The 19637-nt window shown below is 44.6% G+C and overlaps 1 protein-coding gene across 8 annotated transcripts in view; it reads left to right on the forward strand.

The window, feature by feature from the left end:
• Positions 1–19637, forward strand: part of MSH5 (mutS homolog 5) — a 419392-nt gene that overhangs the window by 314289 nt on the left and 85466 nt on the right. For all 8 annotated transcript variants that reach the window (XM_063938069.1, XM_063938065.1, XM_063938070.1 and 5 more), the window contains one exon: positions 18771–18880. In XM_063938069.1, coding sequence (XP_063794139.1) covers positions 18771–18880 — 110 coding nt within the window. The remainder of the gene's footprint in view (positions 1–18770; positions 18881–19637) is intronic.

The following is a 19637-nucleotide window of genomic DNA, read 5'->3' on the forward strand; positions in this document are numbered from 1 at the left end:
GTCTAAATATAGATTTCGATTTAGCAGCCTTCTTGTGAAACAATGATTATACGATTTAGTATAAAAATAACTCATTGCAAATATGAACATCAATGCCCCTGTATCACCTTGATCTTTCACTTCTTTTTCTCCCTTTTTTTCCCTTTCTTCTCTTTTCTATTTTATGCCAGACTGAATTTGTTTTAATTAATGGAACAACCATTTAATTGATTGAATGATTAAGTCCAATTAAGGCTTGGACTTAGCATATATAAAGTACATAGATTGGGATTGCAGCTATCCCTGACGAAGCCCCTGAGGGGGGGAAACGCGTTGGAGCTGCATCCAGAGTTAATCACCCGAGTGAACGCTGATCGCTCACACCCCGCTCACACCCCCGGAAGCCACGGACCGCGAAACCGGAAGCCAGAGTGGTGCGTTCCACAGCCCACCGGCAGTGCAGGACGAAGGAGCACTGAGGCTCTGGGAGGCGGCGGCTGGCCAGATGATCGAGGAGGGAGTCTGAACGGAGACGGAGGCGGGGAGTCGGCAGACGGAGTAAACGATAGAAGGTACACCTGTAATACGTCTTGCTAACAGGAAATTAAATAGTACCTACTACGATCCGGAATAACTCTGTCAACATATCGGGTGTATATGGTCCTATTTTTATTGCCATAGATACAAATGATGGGACCTTAGTGTGACGTTTTAAAGCACACCACTTTTTTATCCATAAAGAACACTGTTTTATATATTGTAAGCCCTTGTGGCCAAGGAATTCAGGTCCCAGGACATTTTAAGCCGATTAGGCTGTGACTGTGTGGATCTATTTATACTCAGATGGACTAACATGGGAAATAGATTCCATATATGATTTATTGTGTTCATAAAGAATTTTAATTCAATTTTTGTGGTAAATAAATGCGCTATTATTATTCAGTCTGGTATTTCCCTATATTTTGTCTTTTTTCTTTTTCTTTCTCTAATTTCTAATTTAAATGTTGCGCCTGGATTTCACATTCTAAAGCTACAACCATTAAGGGTAACGGTTTGTCCTACGGCTGCAAATTTAAAAATCTAAACCCTATTCCCGTAAGGAGTTTGCGCAGATAATATTTCCTTTATTGTAAAAATAAAGCAGCCAGTATTTCTCTAACGTCCTAAGTGGATGCTGGGGACTCCGTAAGGACCATGGGGAATAGCGGCTCCGCAGGAGACTGGGCACAAAAGTAAAGCTTTAGAACTACCTGGTGTGCACTGGCTCCTCCCCCTATGACCCTCCTCCAAGCCTCAGTTAGATTTTTGTGCCCGAACGAGAAGGGTGCACACTAGGTGGCTCTCCTGAGCTGCTTAGTGAAAAGTTTAGTTTTAGGTTTTTTTATTTTCAGTGAGACCTGCTGGCAACAGGCTCACTGCATCGAGGGACTAAGGGGAGAAGAAGCGAACTCACCTGCGTGCAGAGTGGATTGGGCTTCTTAGGCTACTGGACATTAGCTCCAGAGGGACGATCACAGGCCCAGCCATGGATGGGTCCCAGAGCCGCGCCGCCGGCCCCCTTACAGAGCCAGAAGACAGAAGAGGTCCGGAAAATCGGCGGCAGAAGACGACCTGTCTTCACCAAGGTAGCGCACAGCAAAATATCTCACATGGAAAGTGGTCATGCTGTTGGCCCTGGCCTGGGCCAGGCGCGTGTCAGAATTGGCGGCTTTATCCTGTAAAAGCCCTTATCTGATTTTCCATTCGGACAGGGCGGAATTGAGGACTCGTCCTCAGTTTCTCCCTAAGGTGGTTTCAGCGTTTCACCTGAACCAACCTATTGTGGTGCCTGCGGCTACTAGGGACTTGGAGGACTCCAAGTAGCTAGACGTTGTCAGGGCCCTGAAAATATATGTTTCCAGGACGGCTGGAGTCAGAAAATCTGACTCGCTGTTTATCCTGTATGCACCCAACAAGCTGGGTGCTCCTGCTTCTTAGCAGACTATTGCTCGTTGGATTTGTAGTACAATTCAGCTTGCACATTCTGTGGCAGGCCTGCCACAGCCAAAAATCTGTAAATGCCCACTCCACAAGGAAGGTGGGCTCATCTTGGGCGGCTGCCCGAGGGGTCTCGGCTTTACAACTTTGCCGAGCAGCTACTTGGTCAGGAGCAAATACGTTTGTAAAATTCTACAAAATTGATACCCTGGCTGAGGAGGACCTGAAATTCTCTCATTTGGTGCTGCAGAGTCATCCGCACTCTCCCGCCCGTTTGGGAGCTTTGGTATATAATCCCCATGGTCCTTACGGAGTCCCCAGCATCCACTTAGGACGTTAGAGAAAATAAGAATTTACTTACCGATAATTCTATTTCTCGTAGTCCGTAGTGGATGCTGGGCGCCCATCCCAAGTGCGGATTGTCTGCAATACTGGTACATAGTTATTGTTACCAAAAAATCGGGTTATTGCTGTAGTGAGCCATCTTTTCTAGAGGCTCCTCTGTTATCATGCTGTTAACTGGGTTTAGATCACGAGTTATACGGTGTGATTGGTGTGGCTGGTATGAGTCTTACCCGGGATTCAAAATCCTTCCTTATTGTGTACGCTCGTCCGGGCACAGTATCCTAACTGAGGCTTGGAGGAGGGTCATAGGGGGAGGAGCCAGTGCACACCAGGTAGTTCTAAAGCTTTACTTTTGTGCCCAGTCTCCTGCGGAGCCGCTATTCCCCATGGTCCTTACGGAGTCCCCAGCATCCACTACGGACTACGAGAAATAGAATTATCGGTAAGTAAATTCTTATTTTACCCTGCACAGAAACAAAATAACCCACCCAAATCTAACTCTCTCTGCAAATGTTATATCTGCCCCCCCTGCAGTGCACATGGTTTTGCCCAATTGCTAACAAACTTGCTGCTGCGATCAACTTAGAATTACCCCTATTGTTGTTTGTTCCTTCTTTCAAGTATGTCCTTTCTCCTGAGGGCACTATTTTACATATAACTGCCTGTGGGAGGGGGCATAGAGGGGAGGGGCCAGCACACCCAGTTAAAGATATTTAAAGTGCGCCGGCTCCTTCGGACCCCGTCTATGCCCCATCGTACTAGATTCCCCCAATATCCCTTATGGACTACGAGAAAAGGATTTACCGGTAGGTAATTAAAAACCTATTTTATAATATGTGATTACATTTGTGGTATACTTTCACGGCACCCTGTTTGGAGCACAGTAGAATCCACCCACCCACACAATAAGCAGTAGTGTGAGGCACACAGCCACCCATACCACACAAACACACCTACAAAAAAGATACAATGAATCCACCTGCTGGGATACACATATACAATAGACAGCAGTTTGTGAAACATCACATACCCAAAGTAACAAAGGAAATACAAATTAACAAAGAACCCAAATACTTGGCTATAAACACATACTTGACAGGGAGAGACGCTCCCACACAATACAATAGGCATAGCCTGGGACATACCACACACACCCAGCAGCAAAGGATACACTTTACCATATGTATTATATAATCTATGATATATTTATAATTCATATTTATATTGAACAGCCATAAAAGATTAAAGCTACCTGCCTAATATTGTGTAGTTAGTAGGTCCCTACCTTCAGCTCTGACTCATCAAGGCATGGACTCCACAAGACTTTTGAAGGTGTTCTGTGGTTTTTGGCACCAAGCTATTAGCAGCAGATACTTTAAGTCCTGTAAGGTGTGAGGTGAGGGTTCTATGGCTCAGACCTGTTTTTTCAGCACATCCCACAGATGCTCCTTCAGTTTGAGATCAGGAGAATTTGGAGGCCAAGTCAACACCTTGAACTCTTTGTCAGTTTCCTCAAACCATTCCTGAACAGTTTTGTCAGGGCGCATTATCCTTCTGCAAGAGGCTACTGCCCTCAGAGAATACCGTTGCCGTGAAGGGATGTACTTGGTCTACAACAATGTTTACTTAGTTGGTACGTGTCAAAGTAACATCCACATGAATGGCAGGAGACAAGGCCCCCAATTCCGACACCCGCCTTGCGGATGCCAATGCCAAAAGCATCACCACTTTCCAAGTGAGAAACTTCAACTCTATCTTTTGTAGAGGCTCAAACCAATCCGATTGAAGGAACTGCAATACCATGTTAAGGTCCCATGGTGCCACTGGAGGCACGAATGGAGGCTGGATGTGCAGAACCCCTTTCACGAAGGTCTGAACCTCTGGAAGAGAGGCCAATTGTTTTTGGAAGAACATTGACAAGGCCGATAGCTGGACCTTGATTGATCCCAATCGTAGGCCCGTCTCAACACCATCCTGCAAAAAATTGAGAAAGCGTCCTAAGTGAAACTCTTCCGTAGGAGCTTTCTTGGATTCACACCAAGACACATATTTTCTCCAAATACAGTGGTAATGTTTTGACGTTACTCCCTTTCTGGCCTGAATAAGGGTGGGGATGACCTCCTTAGGAATACCCTTCCTGGCTAGGATACGGCGCTCAACAGTCATGCCGTCAAAAATAGCCGCGGTAAGTCTTGGTACACACACGGCCCCTGCTGCAGCAGGTCCTCCCAAGGAGGATGAGGCCGAGGATCTCCTATGAATAACTGCTGAAGATCTGGGTGCCAAGCCCTTCTTGGCCAGTCTGGGGCAATGGAGATTGCTCGAACCCTTGTCTTTCTTATGATCCTGAGTACTTTTGGGATCAGCGGAAGTGGAGGGAAAACATACACTGACGGAAACACCCACTGGGTCACCAGTGCATCCACTGCTACTGCTTGAGGGTCTCTCGACTTGGAACAGTATCTCTGAAGCTTCTTGTTGAGACGAGACGCCATCATGTCTATTTGAGGAACTCCCCAAAGACTTGTCACCTCTGCAAAGACTTCTTGGTGGAGGCACAGAGTATCACCGGCTTCTCTTCAGGCACTTGATAAGAGTTTCTGAGGATATTTCTGAGTATTCTTGTTCAACACCAGTTCTTGCCCTCAATAAGGAAATAAAATGTACAATAGTATAGTACTGTCAACCTCTGAACCAAAATGATCTAAAAATGAGGTATAATCCGTACCAAATGGTAATGTCTAAATAATAGACAATATGCGTGGTGTAAGAGAGTGTAAGAGAGAGGATATGATTTTTCCTTGAGTGGTCCCCAATATTTCATCCGCCCATCACTCCATATGAAAGATTCTCATAAAAAGGGATAAAAGCAGATATGGTGTAATACTGCTTTAAAAAAAGTGACTATTCCCCTGATGAATAAGTACCCCAGCAACAAAGGACGTTTTGCCATGTGCTGAGCGGCTGAATGGAAAGAAAATCCCGGAACTAACGGTGGAACGCAAAAACCGCCGGGACCGGAAGTGACGTAGACGCAGAATCCGCCGTGACCGGAAGTGACGCAAACGGAAGTACGTCACTACCAGAAAGAGTAGCAGAAAGCGTGTGCGGGTCACTTGGCGGATGTGACGTCACTTAAAAAACTGGGAGCTTAGAAAACAGATTCTGGGAGGCCATAACATTTGCCGCCAAGGAGGGGGAATACTAATGTCCGGACAGGATAAGGGGATGGGATGCTTAACAGTGTCAAGTATAGGATGTTTAGAGGATAGGTAAATCCATGTCTGGAAATAGGTGTTTATGTTTGGGAGATGATGTCATCAGTGTGGGGGTATAAATAGGATATCCTCTGTGATGGGAACAACACATGCCTTGAAAAAGATACTTCAAAGTATTGAAACGCGTTGGCTGGTGACCAAGTGGGAGTCTGGAAAGGACCTGTGGGAGGACTTGCAAGGTGCTGGGGACGCCTGGTTATATTTTTCTATCTGCCTTGTGATTTCTATCTTATGGTGAGAGTCCAGCCATTCCATTTGGCTTTTTATATTTATTAAAGCAGTATTACACTATATTTATTCCTATTCTGTTTTTATGAGAATCTTTTCTATGGAGTGATGTGCGGATGAAATACTGGGGACCATTTGAGGAAAATCCATATCCTCTCTTTTGTACCACGCATATTGCCTTATGATGTCCATATTATGGTGAGAGTCCAACCATTCCATTTGGCTTTTTATATCCATTAAAGCAGTATTACACCATATCTGCTTTTATCCCTTTTTATGAGAATCTTTCATATGGAGTGATGGGCGGATGAAATATTGGGGACCACTCAAGGAAAAATCATATCCTCTCTCTTACACCACGCATATTGTCTATTATTTAGACATTACCATTTGGTACGGATTATACCTCATTTTTAGATCATTTTGGTTCAGAGGTTGACAGTACTATACTATTGTACATTTTATTTCCTTATTGAGGGCAAGAACTGGTGTTGAACAAGAATACTCAGAAATATCCTCAGAAACTCTTATCAAGCGCCTGAAGAGAAGCCGGTGATACTCTGTATTTCTATATTGTTTGTGGTATGAGGTGACACCTTTTTTCACTTGGTATTCTTTAGGCAGCTCATAGCGCACCATACGTCTTCATTTTTTGTTAATAGTTCTTGGTGGAGGCCCCACTCTCCTGGATGGAGATCGTGTCTGCTGAGGACGTCTGCTTCCCAGTTGTCTACTCCCGAAATGAATATTGCCGACAGAGCTTGTAGATGTTTTTCTGCCCAGCGGAGGATTTTTGTCGCCTCTGCCATCTGCTTTCCGTTCCGCCCTGCCTGTTTATGTATGCGACTGCTGTTACATTGTCCGCCTGGATCTGCACGGGACGGTCTTGAAGAAGGTGTACCGCTTGTTGAAGGCCGTTGTAAATGGCTCTTAGCTCCAGAACGTTTATGTGAAGGCAGGCTTCCTGTTGTGACCAACGTCCCTGGAAGTTTTTTCCCTGAGAGACTGCTCCCCAGCCTCGGAGACTTGCATCCGTGGTCACTAGGACCCAATCCTGAATCCCGAACCTGCGTCCCTCTAGCAGGTGAGAGCTATGCAACCACCACAGGACCAAAATCCTGGTTTTTGACAACAGGATTATCTTTCTGTGCATGTGTAGGTGTGACCCCGACCACTTGTCCAACAGGTCCCACTGGAATACTCTGGCATGGAACCTGCCAAACTGTATGGCCTCGTAGGCCGCCACCATCTTCCCCAACAACCGAATGCACTGATGGATCGACACACTTGATGGTTTCAATATCTGTTTTACCATTTTCTGGATTTCCAGAGCCTTTTCCAGTGGAAGAAATACTCTCTGAACTTCTGTGTCCAGAATCATCCCGAGGAAAGACAACCTTGTCGTCAGTTCCAACTGTGACTTTGGGTAATTTATGATCCACCCGTGTTGTTGGAGTATTGACAGGGAGAGGGATATGTTTTGTAATAACTGCTCCCTGGATCTCGCCTTTATCAGGAGGTCATCCATATAAGGGATTATATTGACTCCTTTCTGACGAAGGAGGACCATCATCTCCGCCATCACCTTGGTGAATACCCTCGGCGCCGTGGAGAGACCGAAAGGTAACGTCTGGAATTGGTAATGGCAATCCTGAACCGCGAATCTGATAAGCCTGGTGAGGATAAATGGGAACATGCAGGTAAGCATCCTTTATGTCCATCGACACTAAGTAGTCCCCCTCCTCCAGACTGGCAATCACCGCCCGAAGTGATTCCATCTTGAACTTGAACCTTTTCAGGAAGAAGTTCAGATCTTTTAGATTTAGGATCGGTCTGACCGAGCCGTCCGGCTTTGGAACAACAAAGAGGCTTGAATAAAAACCCCGCCCTTGTTGTGACAACGGTACCAGGACTATAACCTGGTCTTGACATAATTTTTGTATTGCCGCTATTACTGCTTCTCTCTCTGGCGGAGAAGCTGGCAAGGTCGATTTGAAAAATCGGCATGGGGGAACGTCTTGAAACTCTAGTTTGTATCCCTGGGATACTATTTGCAACACCCAGGGATCCAGGCCAGACAGAATCCAATCCTGGCTGAAGAGTTTGAGACGTGCCCCCACCCGAGCGGCCTCCCGCAAGGGAGTTCCAGTGTCATGCTGGGGATTTGGCAGACTTAGGGGTAGACTTCTGCTCTTGGGAACCTGGAGCCGGTGTGGGCTTCTTTCCCCTTTCCCTTCCCCTACCTGCAAAGAAGGGGGAACCTCTCGCCTTTTTGTATTTATTGTGCTGAAAGGACTGCATTTGCGGGTGATAGGTCTTTATTGTCGGTGCAGGCACAGAGGGCAAAAATGTTGACTTACCTGCGGTAGCCGCCGAGACGAACGCATCCAGGCCATCGCCAAATAAGGCCTCACCTTTATATGGGAGAGCCTCCATGTTTCTTTTGGAATCTGCATCCGCGTTCCACTGGCGAATCCATAACGCCCGCCTAGCCGATACTGCCATGGTAGCGGCTTGTGAACTCAAGAGTCCAATATCCTTCATTGCTTCCAGCATGAAGGCGGCAGCGTCCTTGATATCCCCTAACTTAAGGAGTATCTCATCTTTATCAATCGTGTCAATTTCTGATGACACGCTTTCTGACCATTTTTCAATAGCGCGACTCACCCATGCGCAGGCAATAGTGGGCCTGAGCAGTGTACCATTGGTAACATAAATGGATTACAATGTCGTTTCCATTTTGTGGTCTGCCGGCTCTTTAAGAGAAGCCGTGCCAGGAGCAGGGAGAATTACCTTCTTTGTCAACCTGGAAAGTGCACTGTCTAACACAGGGGGTGACTCCATTTTTTCCTGTCTTCAACCGGGAAAGGATAAGCTATGTAAATCCTTTTGGGAATACGAATTTTTTTATCAGGATTCACCCACATCCCTTCAAACAGAGCATTTAGTTCGTGTGAAGGAGGGAACATGACTTTGGACTTCTTTCCCTTACATAAATAAGCTTTTTCCTGAGGTACAGGAGTGCTTTCTGTAACCTCCAACACGTCCCTTATAGCCACAATCATATATTGTATACTTTTTGCCAATTTATGATCTATCTCTCTGGATTCACTATTGTCGACACAAGAATCAGAATCCGTGTCGGTATCAGTGTTTACAACATTTGCAAATGGTCTCTTATGTGACCCAGAGGGGCCGCCCGCATAAGGAATAACAGCATCCTGAAAAATCACATCTTCCACAGATTTTCTCCAGCATGCAGCCTTAGATTCAGACTTATCTAATCTACGGTTAATCAGATGCATACTGTCACGTAGCTCTTTCACCCATGCAGGCTCTTGGTGTGCTGGTAGCGCCACCACATTATAACTCTGTGTCCCTAAAATGGCTTCCTCCGGGGAGGAACTCCCTGCCTCAGACATGCCTCACTCGTGTACACCACACTCACAGACACACTGGGACTTTTTTTGGGGACAGACCAACAGTAAAATCTGTCAGAGGGACACAGGATAGGAGCAGCCAGTTCACAAACCCAGCGGCCGGTATTGCCTGTGAACACAGTATGTCCACAGCCCAACAGCGCTTTAGTTTTAAATAGTAATATACACTATCAAATGCACCACAATCGCTTTGTGCCCCCCGTTATAGCACCCTGTACTTGTCAGAAGTGGAGGAGAGGACCAGCGTTTTCTCTGCAGCCTGAGGAGAGAGAGAAAATGGTGCTGAGTAGTGTGCTGGCTGCCTGAGGAAGAAGCTCCGCCCCTCAGTATCCATGAAAATATTTATACTAGCGGGGGTAGGGCTGTGCCAGCGGCATCTTATGCCCCCTTTTAGCCAGTTTGAGGTATTTTTCTTTCTGCCCAGGGCGCCCCCCCCCCCCCCCCCCCCCCCCGCGCCCTGCACCCTGCAGTGCCTGTGTGTGGGTAGCAATGGCGCGCTGCGCTCCCGCCAGCTGCGCCGCACTTCAGCCATCACTTACTTGATTGAAGATCATTCTTCTCATACTCACCTGTCTTCTGACTTCTGGCTCTGTGAGGGGGGTGACGGCGTGCTGTGGGAGTGAGCATCTAGACACGGCTAGCGTTCAGTTCTCTTCAGGAGCTAATGGTGTCCTGTCAGCCAGAAACAGAGCCATGAAACTCTGAGGAAGTTGGTTCTGCTTCTGCCCCCTCAGTCCCACGAAGCAGGGAGTCTGTTGCCAGCAGATCTCCCTGAAAATAAAAAAACTAACATAAGTCTTTTCAGAGAAACTCAGTAGAGCTCCTCAGAGTGCATCCAGTCGACCTGGGCACATTTCTACAACTGAGGTCTGGAGGAGGGGCATAGAGGGAGGAGCCAGTTCACACCCAATGAAAAGTCTTTAAAGTGCCCATGTCTCCTGCGGATCCCGTCTATACCCCATGGTCTTGATGTCGTCCCCAGCATCTTCTAGGACGTATAAGAAAAGTGGTTTATTTAATTGTAACTAGTCATTAAAATGGGTATTAGTATATTTGACTCACTTTTATTAACTCATATCTTTTAGCATAGTTTAATAATTGATGTCACATTTAATCACCTTTGGATAAAAAGTAATTCAGTAAAGGCTTTCAAGAGACACAGATACGCATCATACTTGTGTTTTTCAGGCAGATATATTTGTATTTTTTATAATGTACTATACCACTGGCGATTATTTGTTTTAACATAATATGTATGGATCTCTTATGAGATAATTCCAGTTGAAGCAAGAACCCCTCAAACGTTTCCAAGAGCAGACTGATGTGCTCCATGACAGCCTAGTTTCTACTAGACCCAAATCTTGATTTAGACTAATACCAAATTGGTACTTGGAGTCAGCATTTACCTATTTTTATACATTTTCATTTATAGACTTGTGTGAACAATCTTTCTCATGCATTCCTCTTTCCAATGCACTTGGATAGATTTTTGCACTTTCCGTCATGATAGATTGGGCACATGGAGTCTTAAAATAATCCAGCCATGGGCCTGCGTTTTGTTGTGCACAGCTATTTCTAGTTATTGCTGTCATAAAAAAAAATATCAACATGTCCTAGCGGGTCAAAAAAAGTTTTTTTTTGTATTATGTTAAACATTCTGAAAAATTATATCAAGATCCTATCAATATAACAGTCTTTTTGTTTTTATTATTTTCCTTATATTTATATGGCTTAACAAGGGGTCCGCAGAGCTTTACATAGTACATAAACAGAGACAGTTTGGACAGAACAAGAAAAAAGTGACCAATCAGCTCCTGTCATTTTACTGGCTGTGTTTGAAAAATGACAGGAACTGATTACCGGTAGTTGGTGTCACTGAACTGGTATCTCGGATTCTGTTCAGGATCTGTTGGGCTATAAGTGTATGAGCCAGGCGATCTTATGAAGCTCCTTCTCATTAAGAAGAACATTCTGGAAAAGGTCCTCATATGTATCAAATCATGACATTGGGATCCTGTGAAGGAATAGCTGAAGGACCACAGGCTGAGATGACAACTACAATAGGATTTACCACAGATGGTGCAGAACACGCTAAAGGCTGATTAGATACTGGTGCTAGATGTATTATGCACCATAGGATAGGTACAGATTGGATGGACGCACAGTAGAAGGATAACTGGTGCTTGCGGAACTTGGCACAGTAGAGCTAGTATAACTGGTGAGGGCACACAACAGGTAGAATGCTGGTGCTTGCTGGATCTTGCACAATACAGCAGATATAGCCGGTGAGAGTGCACAGCAGCAGGTGGAATACAGGTGCTTGTTGTAACCTGCACAATGGAGCTGGTAAACTGGTGATAGTGCACAGCAGCAGGTGAAATGCTGGTGCTTGTTGTGACTTGCACAATGAAGCTGGTAAGCAGTAAGCTGGTGAGTGAGCACTGCAGGTGTAATGCTGGCGCTTGTAGTAACTTCCACGGTGGAGCTGGCAAGCTGGAGAGAGCACACAGCAGGTGGAATGCTGGCGCTTGTTGTTACTTGGACAATGGAGCTGGTAAGCTGGGGAGAGTGCACAACACGTGGAATATGTCAGGCACCGGTATGTCAGGCACCGGTGGCTAGCTGGGGTCCGGGGCTTGCCTATCCGGCTGCTGGCGGTGCTGCGCGGCCGTGGTGAGGCTCAACAGGGGTGACGGTGCAGCTGCCGGTGTGTGGGAGACTGGGGATCTGCTGGGTAAGACGACGCGCTCCTGTGTGTCTGCAGCACTGGGAGCCGCTATGTTGGAGACCAAGGTTCTCTGTGTCCAATTGCTGAGCTCTGTGGTATGCTCGGTACAATGAGAGGTAGCTTCCTCTTACAAAATGGGTCAGTCCTCTCTTGCATGCTGCCAGTGCTTTATGTTACTGCCTAAAGCAGAAGCTCCAGCTCTGAGCTCCCTCAGGTGTCCCCTGTGGTTTTCCGTGATCCAAAGGGTTTCCAACTCCATTGTGCAAGCCTGTCTGCCACCTTCCACTGCACCTCTGCCGGCGGCTTCTCCATTCCACAATCCACAGCTGTTGCCCTGCGACCGTGGAGGGGCTCCCTGGTCATCCGCAGTGCCTAATAGCCACTTCTATTCTGCATTCATTCCTCAGTCTTCTAAGCAGTTATATCCAGTGTTCTTCAGTCACGTCTCTGCAGCATTCATTCTTTAACAGTTATATTCAGTATTCTTCAGTCACGCCACCGCAGCATCTATTCTTCTACAGTTACAATCAGTGTTCCTTCAGTCACGCCACCGCAGCATCTATTCTTCTACAGTTACAATCAGTGTTCCTTCAGTCACGCCACCGCAGCATTCGTTCTTCAACAGTATTATCCAGTGTTCTTCAGTCACGCCTCGTCAGCATTCAGTCTTCAGCAGCGATCTTTTGAGTTCTTCAGCCACGTCTCTCAGTGAACTTTGTTTCAGCTCTTTCCAGAGTATTGCGGCCTGGCCCTAAGTCTGTTCTGCAGTCACTAATCCTAGAACCATGAGTTACATGAGATGAACTTACATCCGGCCTTCCAAGTTCCTCCCCACTTCCGCGGCCACTCCTCCAATGAACACCCAGCCTTTGGATCCTCACCTTCAGCCCGCCGTGACACAATCTGGCGCTTGTTGTAACCTGCACAATGGAGCTGGTAAGCTGGTGAGAGCGTATAACAGTTGGAATGCTGGCGCTTGTTGGAATCTGTACAATAGAGCTGATTGACCTGGTGTGTGTGCTGATACTGGAACCAGGTTATCGGTCATAAGAGAAGATGTTCTAACAATGAGCTGTACAACTGGAGGGGTTTAAATAGGGCACTCTAGATGGTTATAGGCTGAACAGATCAGCTGGACAAAAGGTTGGAGGAAACAGAGTCAGCTAATCGCAACAAGCAGGCTCTTGGTGAGCCCAGTGAGGCGAAGTGGCAGGTAACAAGGTTAACAAGGCCTCTGAGCCAGTTGTGTGATGGTTAGTACTTTTACAGTATATCTCTCCAAGCTTTGATATATCTCCCCCTGTGTCAGTTAAGGCAGTTATACACAACACAGTTATTGGCTTGATCTGACGTGGACCAGGCCAATAATTGTACAGTGTATGGTTGGGACCGAACAGCAATTTCACTCTGTTGGGCATGAGAAATCTCTCAGCATGCCTGAAAGATGCAATAATTGCTGCTCAGACCTGACAGTGTATATTCTCGCTGTTGGATAGATAGACAAGTTATCTGACCGTATATGGCAATGTCAGATTATAAGTGGTCTGTCTAATGGTGTGTAGTATCTCAAGGTACGCCTGTTATAGGCCCTACACACTGGCCGATTTTCTGAAAGATATGAACGATCTCGTTCATAAATGAACGAGAACTCGTTCATATCTTTCAGTGTGGAGACTCCAGCGATGAACGATGCGCGTCCCCGCGCTCGTTCATCGCTGGTCTCCCGTCGGCTGTGCATGCAGGCCAATATGGACGATCTCGTCCATATTTGCCTGCACTTCAATGCAGCCGCGTGACGGTGGGGAGTGAAGAAACTTTATTCCCCCCGCCGCCGGGTCGCTCGTCGGCCATATCCGCCGTCGGGCAGCTCGGCGGCGGGTCGGCCAGTGAGTAGGGCCCCGTAGGAATGAATGCACCACTACTTTTATAATGTGGCAAGTTGTTAATGAAAACACCTGTGCACCAGCTTGTCTGTTAGAGGTCCTGAGGGTCGATTTTGAGAAAAACTGATATAAATATGATACTTCATTAAAGCAGTGTATTATGTAAGACTTGTGTACTGTTACATTAGCATTTACTACAGTATAACCATTGTCACCCACATCTAATGTAAACCAGTCACATATATTATTGTTTTCTCCTGGTATACAGTGCATCCAGAAAGTATTCACTGCGCTTCACTTTTTCCACATTTTGTTATGTTACAGCCTTATTCCAAAATGGAAAAATTTAATTTTTCCCTCAAAATTCTACACACAATACCCCATAATGACAACGTGAAAAATTTTTTTTTTTAAATATTTGCAAATTTATTAAAAATAAAAAAACTATGTGACTTCTCTCCTACTTGTATATGTATGTAAAATATTGATTTGATGGCGATATTGTTGCATTGATCATATCAAGCATTCTAAGAGTTTTTCGCTTCTTTCAGTTGACTTGTGTCTTGCATTGTAAATCACTGTGATATTTGATGACCAATATAATGTACTGTTTTGTACGTTGTATGTTTTTCTTTTTTCTGTTTTTTTTAATTTAATTTTTTATTTTGTAACTTTATGCAAAATTCAATAAAAAATACATGACTAAAAAAAAAAAACTAAGAAATCACATGTACATACAGTAAGTATTCACAGCCTTTGCCTTGAAGCTCAAAATTGAGCTCAGGTGCATCCTGTTTCCACTGATCATCCTTGAGATGTTCCTACAGCTTAATTGGAGTCCACCTGTGGTAAATTCAGTTGATTGGACATGATTTAGAAAGGCACACACCTGTCTATATAAGGTCCCACACTTGACAGTGCATGTCTGGGCACAAACCAAACATGAAGTCAAAGGAATTGCCTGTAAACCTCCAAGACAGGATTGTCTTGAGGCACAAATCTAGGGAAAAGTATGAAAAATGTCTGCTGCTTTAAAGGTCTCAATGAGCACAGTGGCCTCCATCATCCGTAAATGGAAGAAGTTCGGAACCACCAGGACTCTTCCTAGAGCTGGCCGGCCGTCTAAACTGAGCGATCGGGGGAGAAGGGCCCAAGTCAGGGAGGTGACCAAGAACCCGATAGTGACTCTGTCAGAGCTACAGTGTTCCACTGTTGAGAGAGGAGAACCTTCCAGAAGGACAACCATCTAAATCACCCGATCAGGCCTGTATGGTAGAGTGGCCAGACTGAAACCACTCCTTAGTAAAAAGCACATGGCAACCCGCCTGGAGTTTGCCAAAATGCACCTGAAGGACTCTCAGACCATGAGAAACAAAATTCTCTGGTCTGATGAGACAAAGATTGAACTCTTTGGCGTGAATGCCAGGCATCATGTTTGGAGAAAACCAGGCACCGCTCATCACCAGGCCAATACCATCCCTACAGTGAAGCATGGCGGTGGCAGCATCATGCTGTGGGGATGTTTTTCAGTGGCAGGAACTGGGAGACTAGTCAGGATATAGGGTAAGATGAATGAAGCAATGTACAGAGACATCCTGGATGAAAACCTGCTCTAGAGCGCTCTTGACCTCAGACTGGGGTGACGGTTCATCTTTCAGCAGGACAACGACCCTAAGCACACAGCCAAGATATCAAAGGAGTGGCTTCAAGACAACTCTGTGAATGTCCTTGAGTGGCCCAGCCAGAGCCCAGACTTGAATCCGATTGAACATTTCTGGAGAGATCTGAAATGACTGTGCACCGACGCTTCCCATCCAACCTGATGGAGCTTGAGAGGTGCTGCAAAGAGGAATGGGCGAAACTGGCCAAAGATAGGTGTGCCAAGCTTGTGGCATCATATTCAAAAGACTTGAGGTTGTAATTGCTACCAAAGGTGCATCAACAAAGTATTGAGCAAAGGCTGTGAATACTTATGTACATGTGATTTCTTAGTTGTTGTTTTTTTCCCCATAAATTTGCAACAATCTCAAAAAAATCTTTTTTCACATTGTCATTTATGGGGTAATGTGTGTACAATTATGAGGGAAAAAAAATATTTATTCCATTTTGGAATAAGGTTGTAACATAACAAAATGTGGAAAAAGTGAAGCGCTGTGAATACTTTCCGGATACACTGTAAGACTGGAACATGTGCTACACTTTGGAAAGATGGATGTATCTTCAGATTTATCCACCCCTGCAAGCTGCACAATACCATATTCTGCTTTTTTGGTGAATCGTAAGCCTTCCTTTTTGGCACAACTCTACATGGTCCGGAAAAGAGCCTACTTAGAAGTATTTGGTTGTCTATTATTTGCAATAAAATCACATATATACAATATTAAGGGACATATTAAATTTGCCACAAGATTCTTGCCGCAAAACTTAACGCAGCTATCATGACCATTTTTTGATTGTCACGGCTTTACCTGCTCCTACTTTTTGCGCTGTACGACTGAAAAAAGTCTGGCACAATAGTTTTTCCTTCAAAACCTGCGGGAATTTATTTTTTTTTTTAAAGAGGAAATCAGCCTGTACCCTAAACAACGTAAAAAAAAAAAAGAATAGCAGTATAGATGGGATACGGTCGTTAGGTCGACACAACTTAGGTTGTCAGTCTTTAGGTTGACCATGGAAGGTCGATGTGCATTAGGTCGACAGGGACAATAGGTCCACATGTACTAGGTCGACAGGTCAAAAGGTCGACATGTTTTTGTAAAACTTTTTTGTGCGTTTTCTTCGTAAAGTGACGGGGAAATACAATTAGTGCCACGTGTCCCCTTGCATGGCTAGCTATGCTTCAGGAAAGGTGCCTCGCTACGCTCAGCACAGGTTACCATTCCTAATTCTAGTCCGCGTGGATCGTCACATATGGAAAAAGTCCTAAAAATTTAAGAAAAAATGTGAGACTTATGTCGACCTTTTGGCCTGTCGATCTAGTGCATGTCAACCTAATGCATGTTGACCTTCAGTGGTTGACCTAACGACTGTCGATCTAAGCTGTGTCGACCTAACGACCGTATCCCAAATGAGCGCTGTGTGATAGAATCCACTTAAAATGATTTAGGTCTCTGCAGTTTGTGTCTACCCAATGACCCATACCCGTATAGATGTATATTACTGTCTAAAATAAAAATATTTTGCACTTTTAAAATGTTTCAAACGGCTGATTTAGGCATTATTTTTTTTTATAGTAGTGATGTTTTTTTGCTAAAATAAATTCTGTAGTTAAATTTAAAAACGCCCACAAGTTGATTTTGGGGTCATATGATGACACTTTAAAAAAATATTTAAAAAACACCTGTACATCACACCTGCAATATTTATAACACCTGCCTCATCCATACAGAACCTGATAATCCTGCCCAACACCTTTTAACCCATTATTATGCACTCTGCAGAATATCACATCAGTAATCCCATGTCGTCATTGGCCACCAATTGAGCTAATTTAAAAACTTCCAATTGCCGGGATCGGTGTGGGGACGCTGGGGTGTTTGTTCCCTCAATCATTTTTACTCCTCGGGCACATTTATTTCTTTTGGACAACTGCAGCTTGAGTTTAATATACCCGCATCCTATTATTATAGATATATTCAGCTTCGCCATGCATGCGCGTCTCAGTTTAGTGCTGCTCCACCTCTCCTTCAGAAGTCACCGGTTCACCTGCTCCTGGCTGATACTCTAGGCTCCGGAACTGTTTCTGCTCTCTGCTCGGTGCCCATCATTCTGACAGTCTCTCACACCTTAAATCTAAATGGAAAGCTGATTTGGGACCAGTTACCCTAGATATTTGGGAGGAGGCCTTGGGGACCTCACGTACTGCTACCACCTCGGCTCGTTTTCAACAGATACATTTGTTTATATTACACCGAGTCTATATCACTCCCACCCGTCTTGTCAGCATAGGGGCGCGGAGTAACTCTAGGTGCCCGAAGTGTGCCTCTCCGGACGGTACCTTCTGGCATCTATTGTGGGCTTGCCCGGTGGTGCAGGACTTTTGGCAGGCGGTGACACGGTTGGTGGCCTCTACGGGAATCCCCCTTGACGTGTTTACCCCCCTTGTGTGTATCCTTGGGGTTATAGATGAGGAGATATTGGATGCACATTCTAGAAGATATATTCTTAACTTATGCGCTTTGGCCAAAGTATTGATAGCACGCTCATGGATGGCGACTACGGGCCCTGATATTAATAAATGGATCCCGTTAGTGAACTCGGTTGTGTCCCATGAAAAGTTTGTTTATATTTCTAGGAATGCCCCGGATAAATTTTACAAGATATGGGATAGGTGGTTATCGTCTCCACTCTACCAGGGTACTCGTGTTTCTGCCCCTCATTGATATCTGGTCACTTAATGTAACAATATTGTATGAACAAATGAAATGAAAAGAAGTCACGACAATCGTTATGTATAACTTGTAGCTGTTTGCAACTTTATTTACGCATGTCTGTTGATGCATGCAACATTCGCTGGTTTTTATCTGTATACACATAGTGCATACTTATGTATTCAATGTTATGGTTTGTCTGTTTGTCTGGAAAAATCAATAAAAATGTATTGAATTAAAAAAAAACAACTTCCAATTGCCTAATTATATTTCTAACTTAACATAATAACGATTTTCCCTACTTTGCATCCTGCTCTGGGGCTGCTAGAAAAAAAAACAGTGGGAAATTCTATGGATATTACCACAGCTAAAATTCTTGCGACCAATTGAATCACAAAACCCCTGCAACCGACTGAAACTTCTTGCGCTGCGGGACAGAAATATTTTACGCAGCCGGCTGAATCTGCCCCTAAGTCTAGATGTAAAGTGTGCACTGTGTGATAATGGGGACTTTTCTTATATGTTGTTCTCTTATATGACAGAGAAACGTAGGATGCAGGGACTGCCAGACTTTCTTAATGATGTAGGACGCAAAGAATTGGACTCCTTGGACATTTCGATAGACTCCTGTACAATAGTTTACTTCCCCCTGGTGAGCAAAAACAAGAGATGGTAGAGTGGAATGGAGGAAATGTATAGGTGTTATATAAACATGCCGTTGTGTCTAATATCCATATTTCTAGCACATTGGGTTTGATGTATAAAGCAGTAAAAAGAATAGAGAAGTGGACCAGTGTAGAAGTTGCCCATAGCAACCAGTCAACATCAACCTATCATTTTATAGAATGTACTTTATAACTGCTTCCTCAAAGTTTATTGGTTGCTATGGCAACTTCTCCACTGGTCCACCTCTTCCCTCTTTTCACTGCTTGATACATCAATCCCATGGTTACTTACATTTGTGCAATGAATGTTTTATACCTATGGTACTGAAATAGAATCTCCAGCACACATACAGTTTAACATATCACATACAGCTGCATATATTATTCAGGTGAGTGAAAGCATGATTGCAGTACTCAACTGTGTCTAGGACTAGCATGTGCTTTATTGCTGCAATTAAAAAATTAAATGTAAATTACATACAGTAGTGCAGGAGATAAATGGAAACTAATTTTGTATCATTGGTTACCTTACACAGGTTGAGTCTCCCATATTTAAAATTCCTAAATACGGAATATCCAAAATGCTGAATTTTTTGAGCGCGACTGAGATAGTAACATCTTTACTTTCAGATGGTTCAATGTACACAAACTTTGTTTCATGTACAGAATTATTAAAAGAAGATTGTATAAATGACCTTTAGGCTATGGGGTGTATTCAACACCTGTATTCAAGACGGCAGTTTC

This window comes from Pseudophryne corroboree, chromosome 8 (genome assembly GCF_028390025.1).
Source record: "Pseudophryne corroboree isolate aPseCor3 chromosome 8, aPseCor3.hap2, whole genome shotgun sequence".
Taxonomy (NCBI): domain Eukaryota; kingdom Metazoa; phylum Chordata; class Amphibia; order Anura; family Myobatrachidae; genus Pseudophryne; species Pseudophryne corroboree.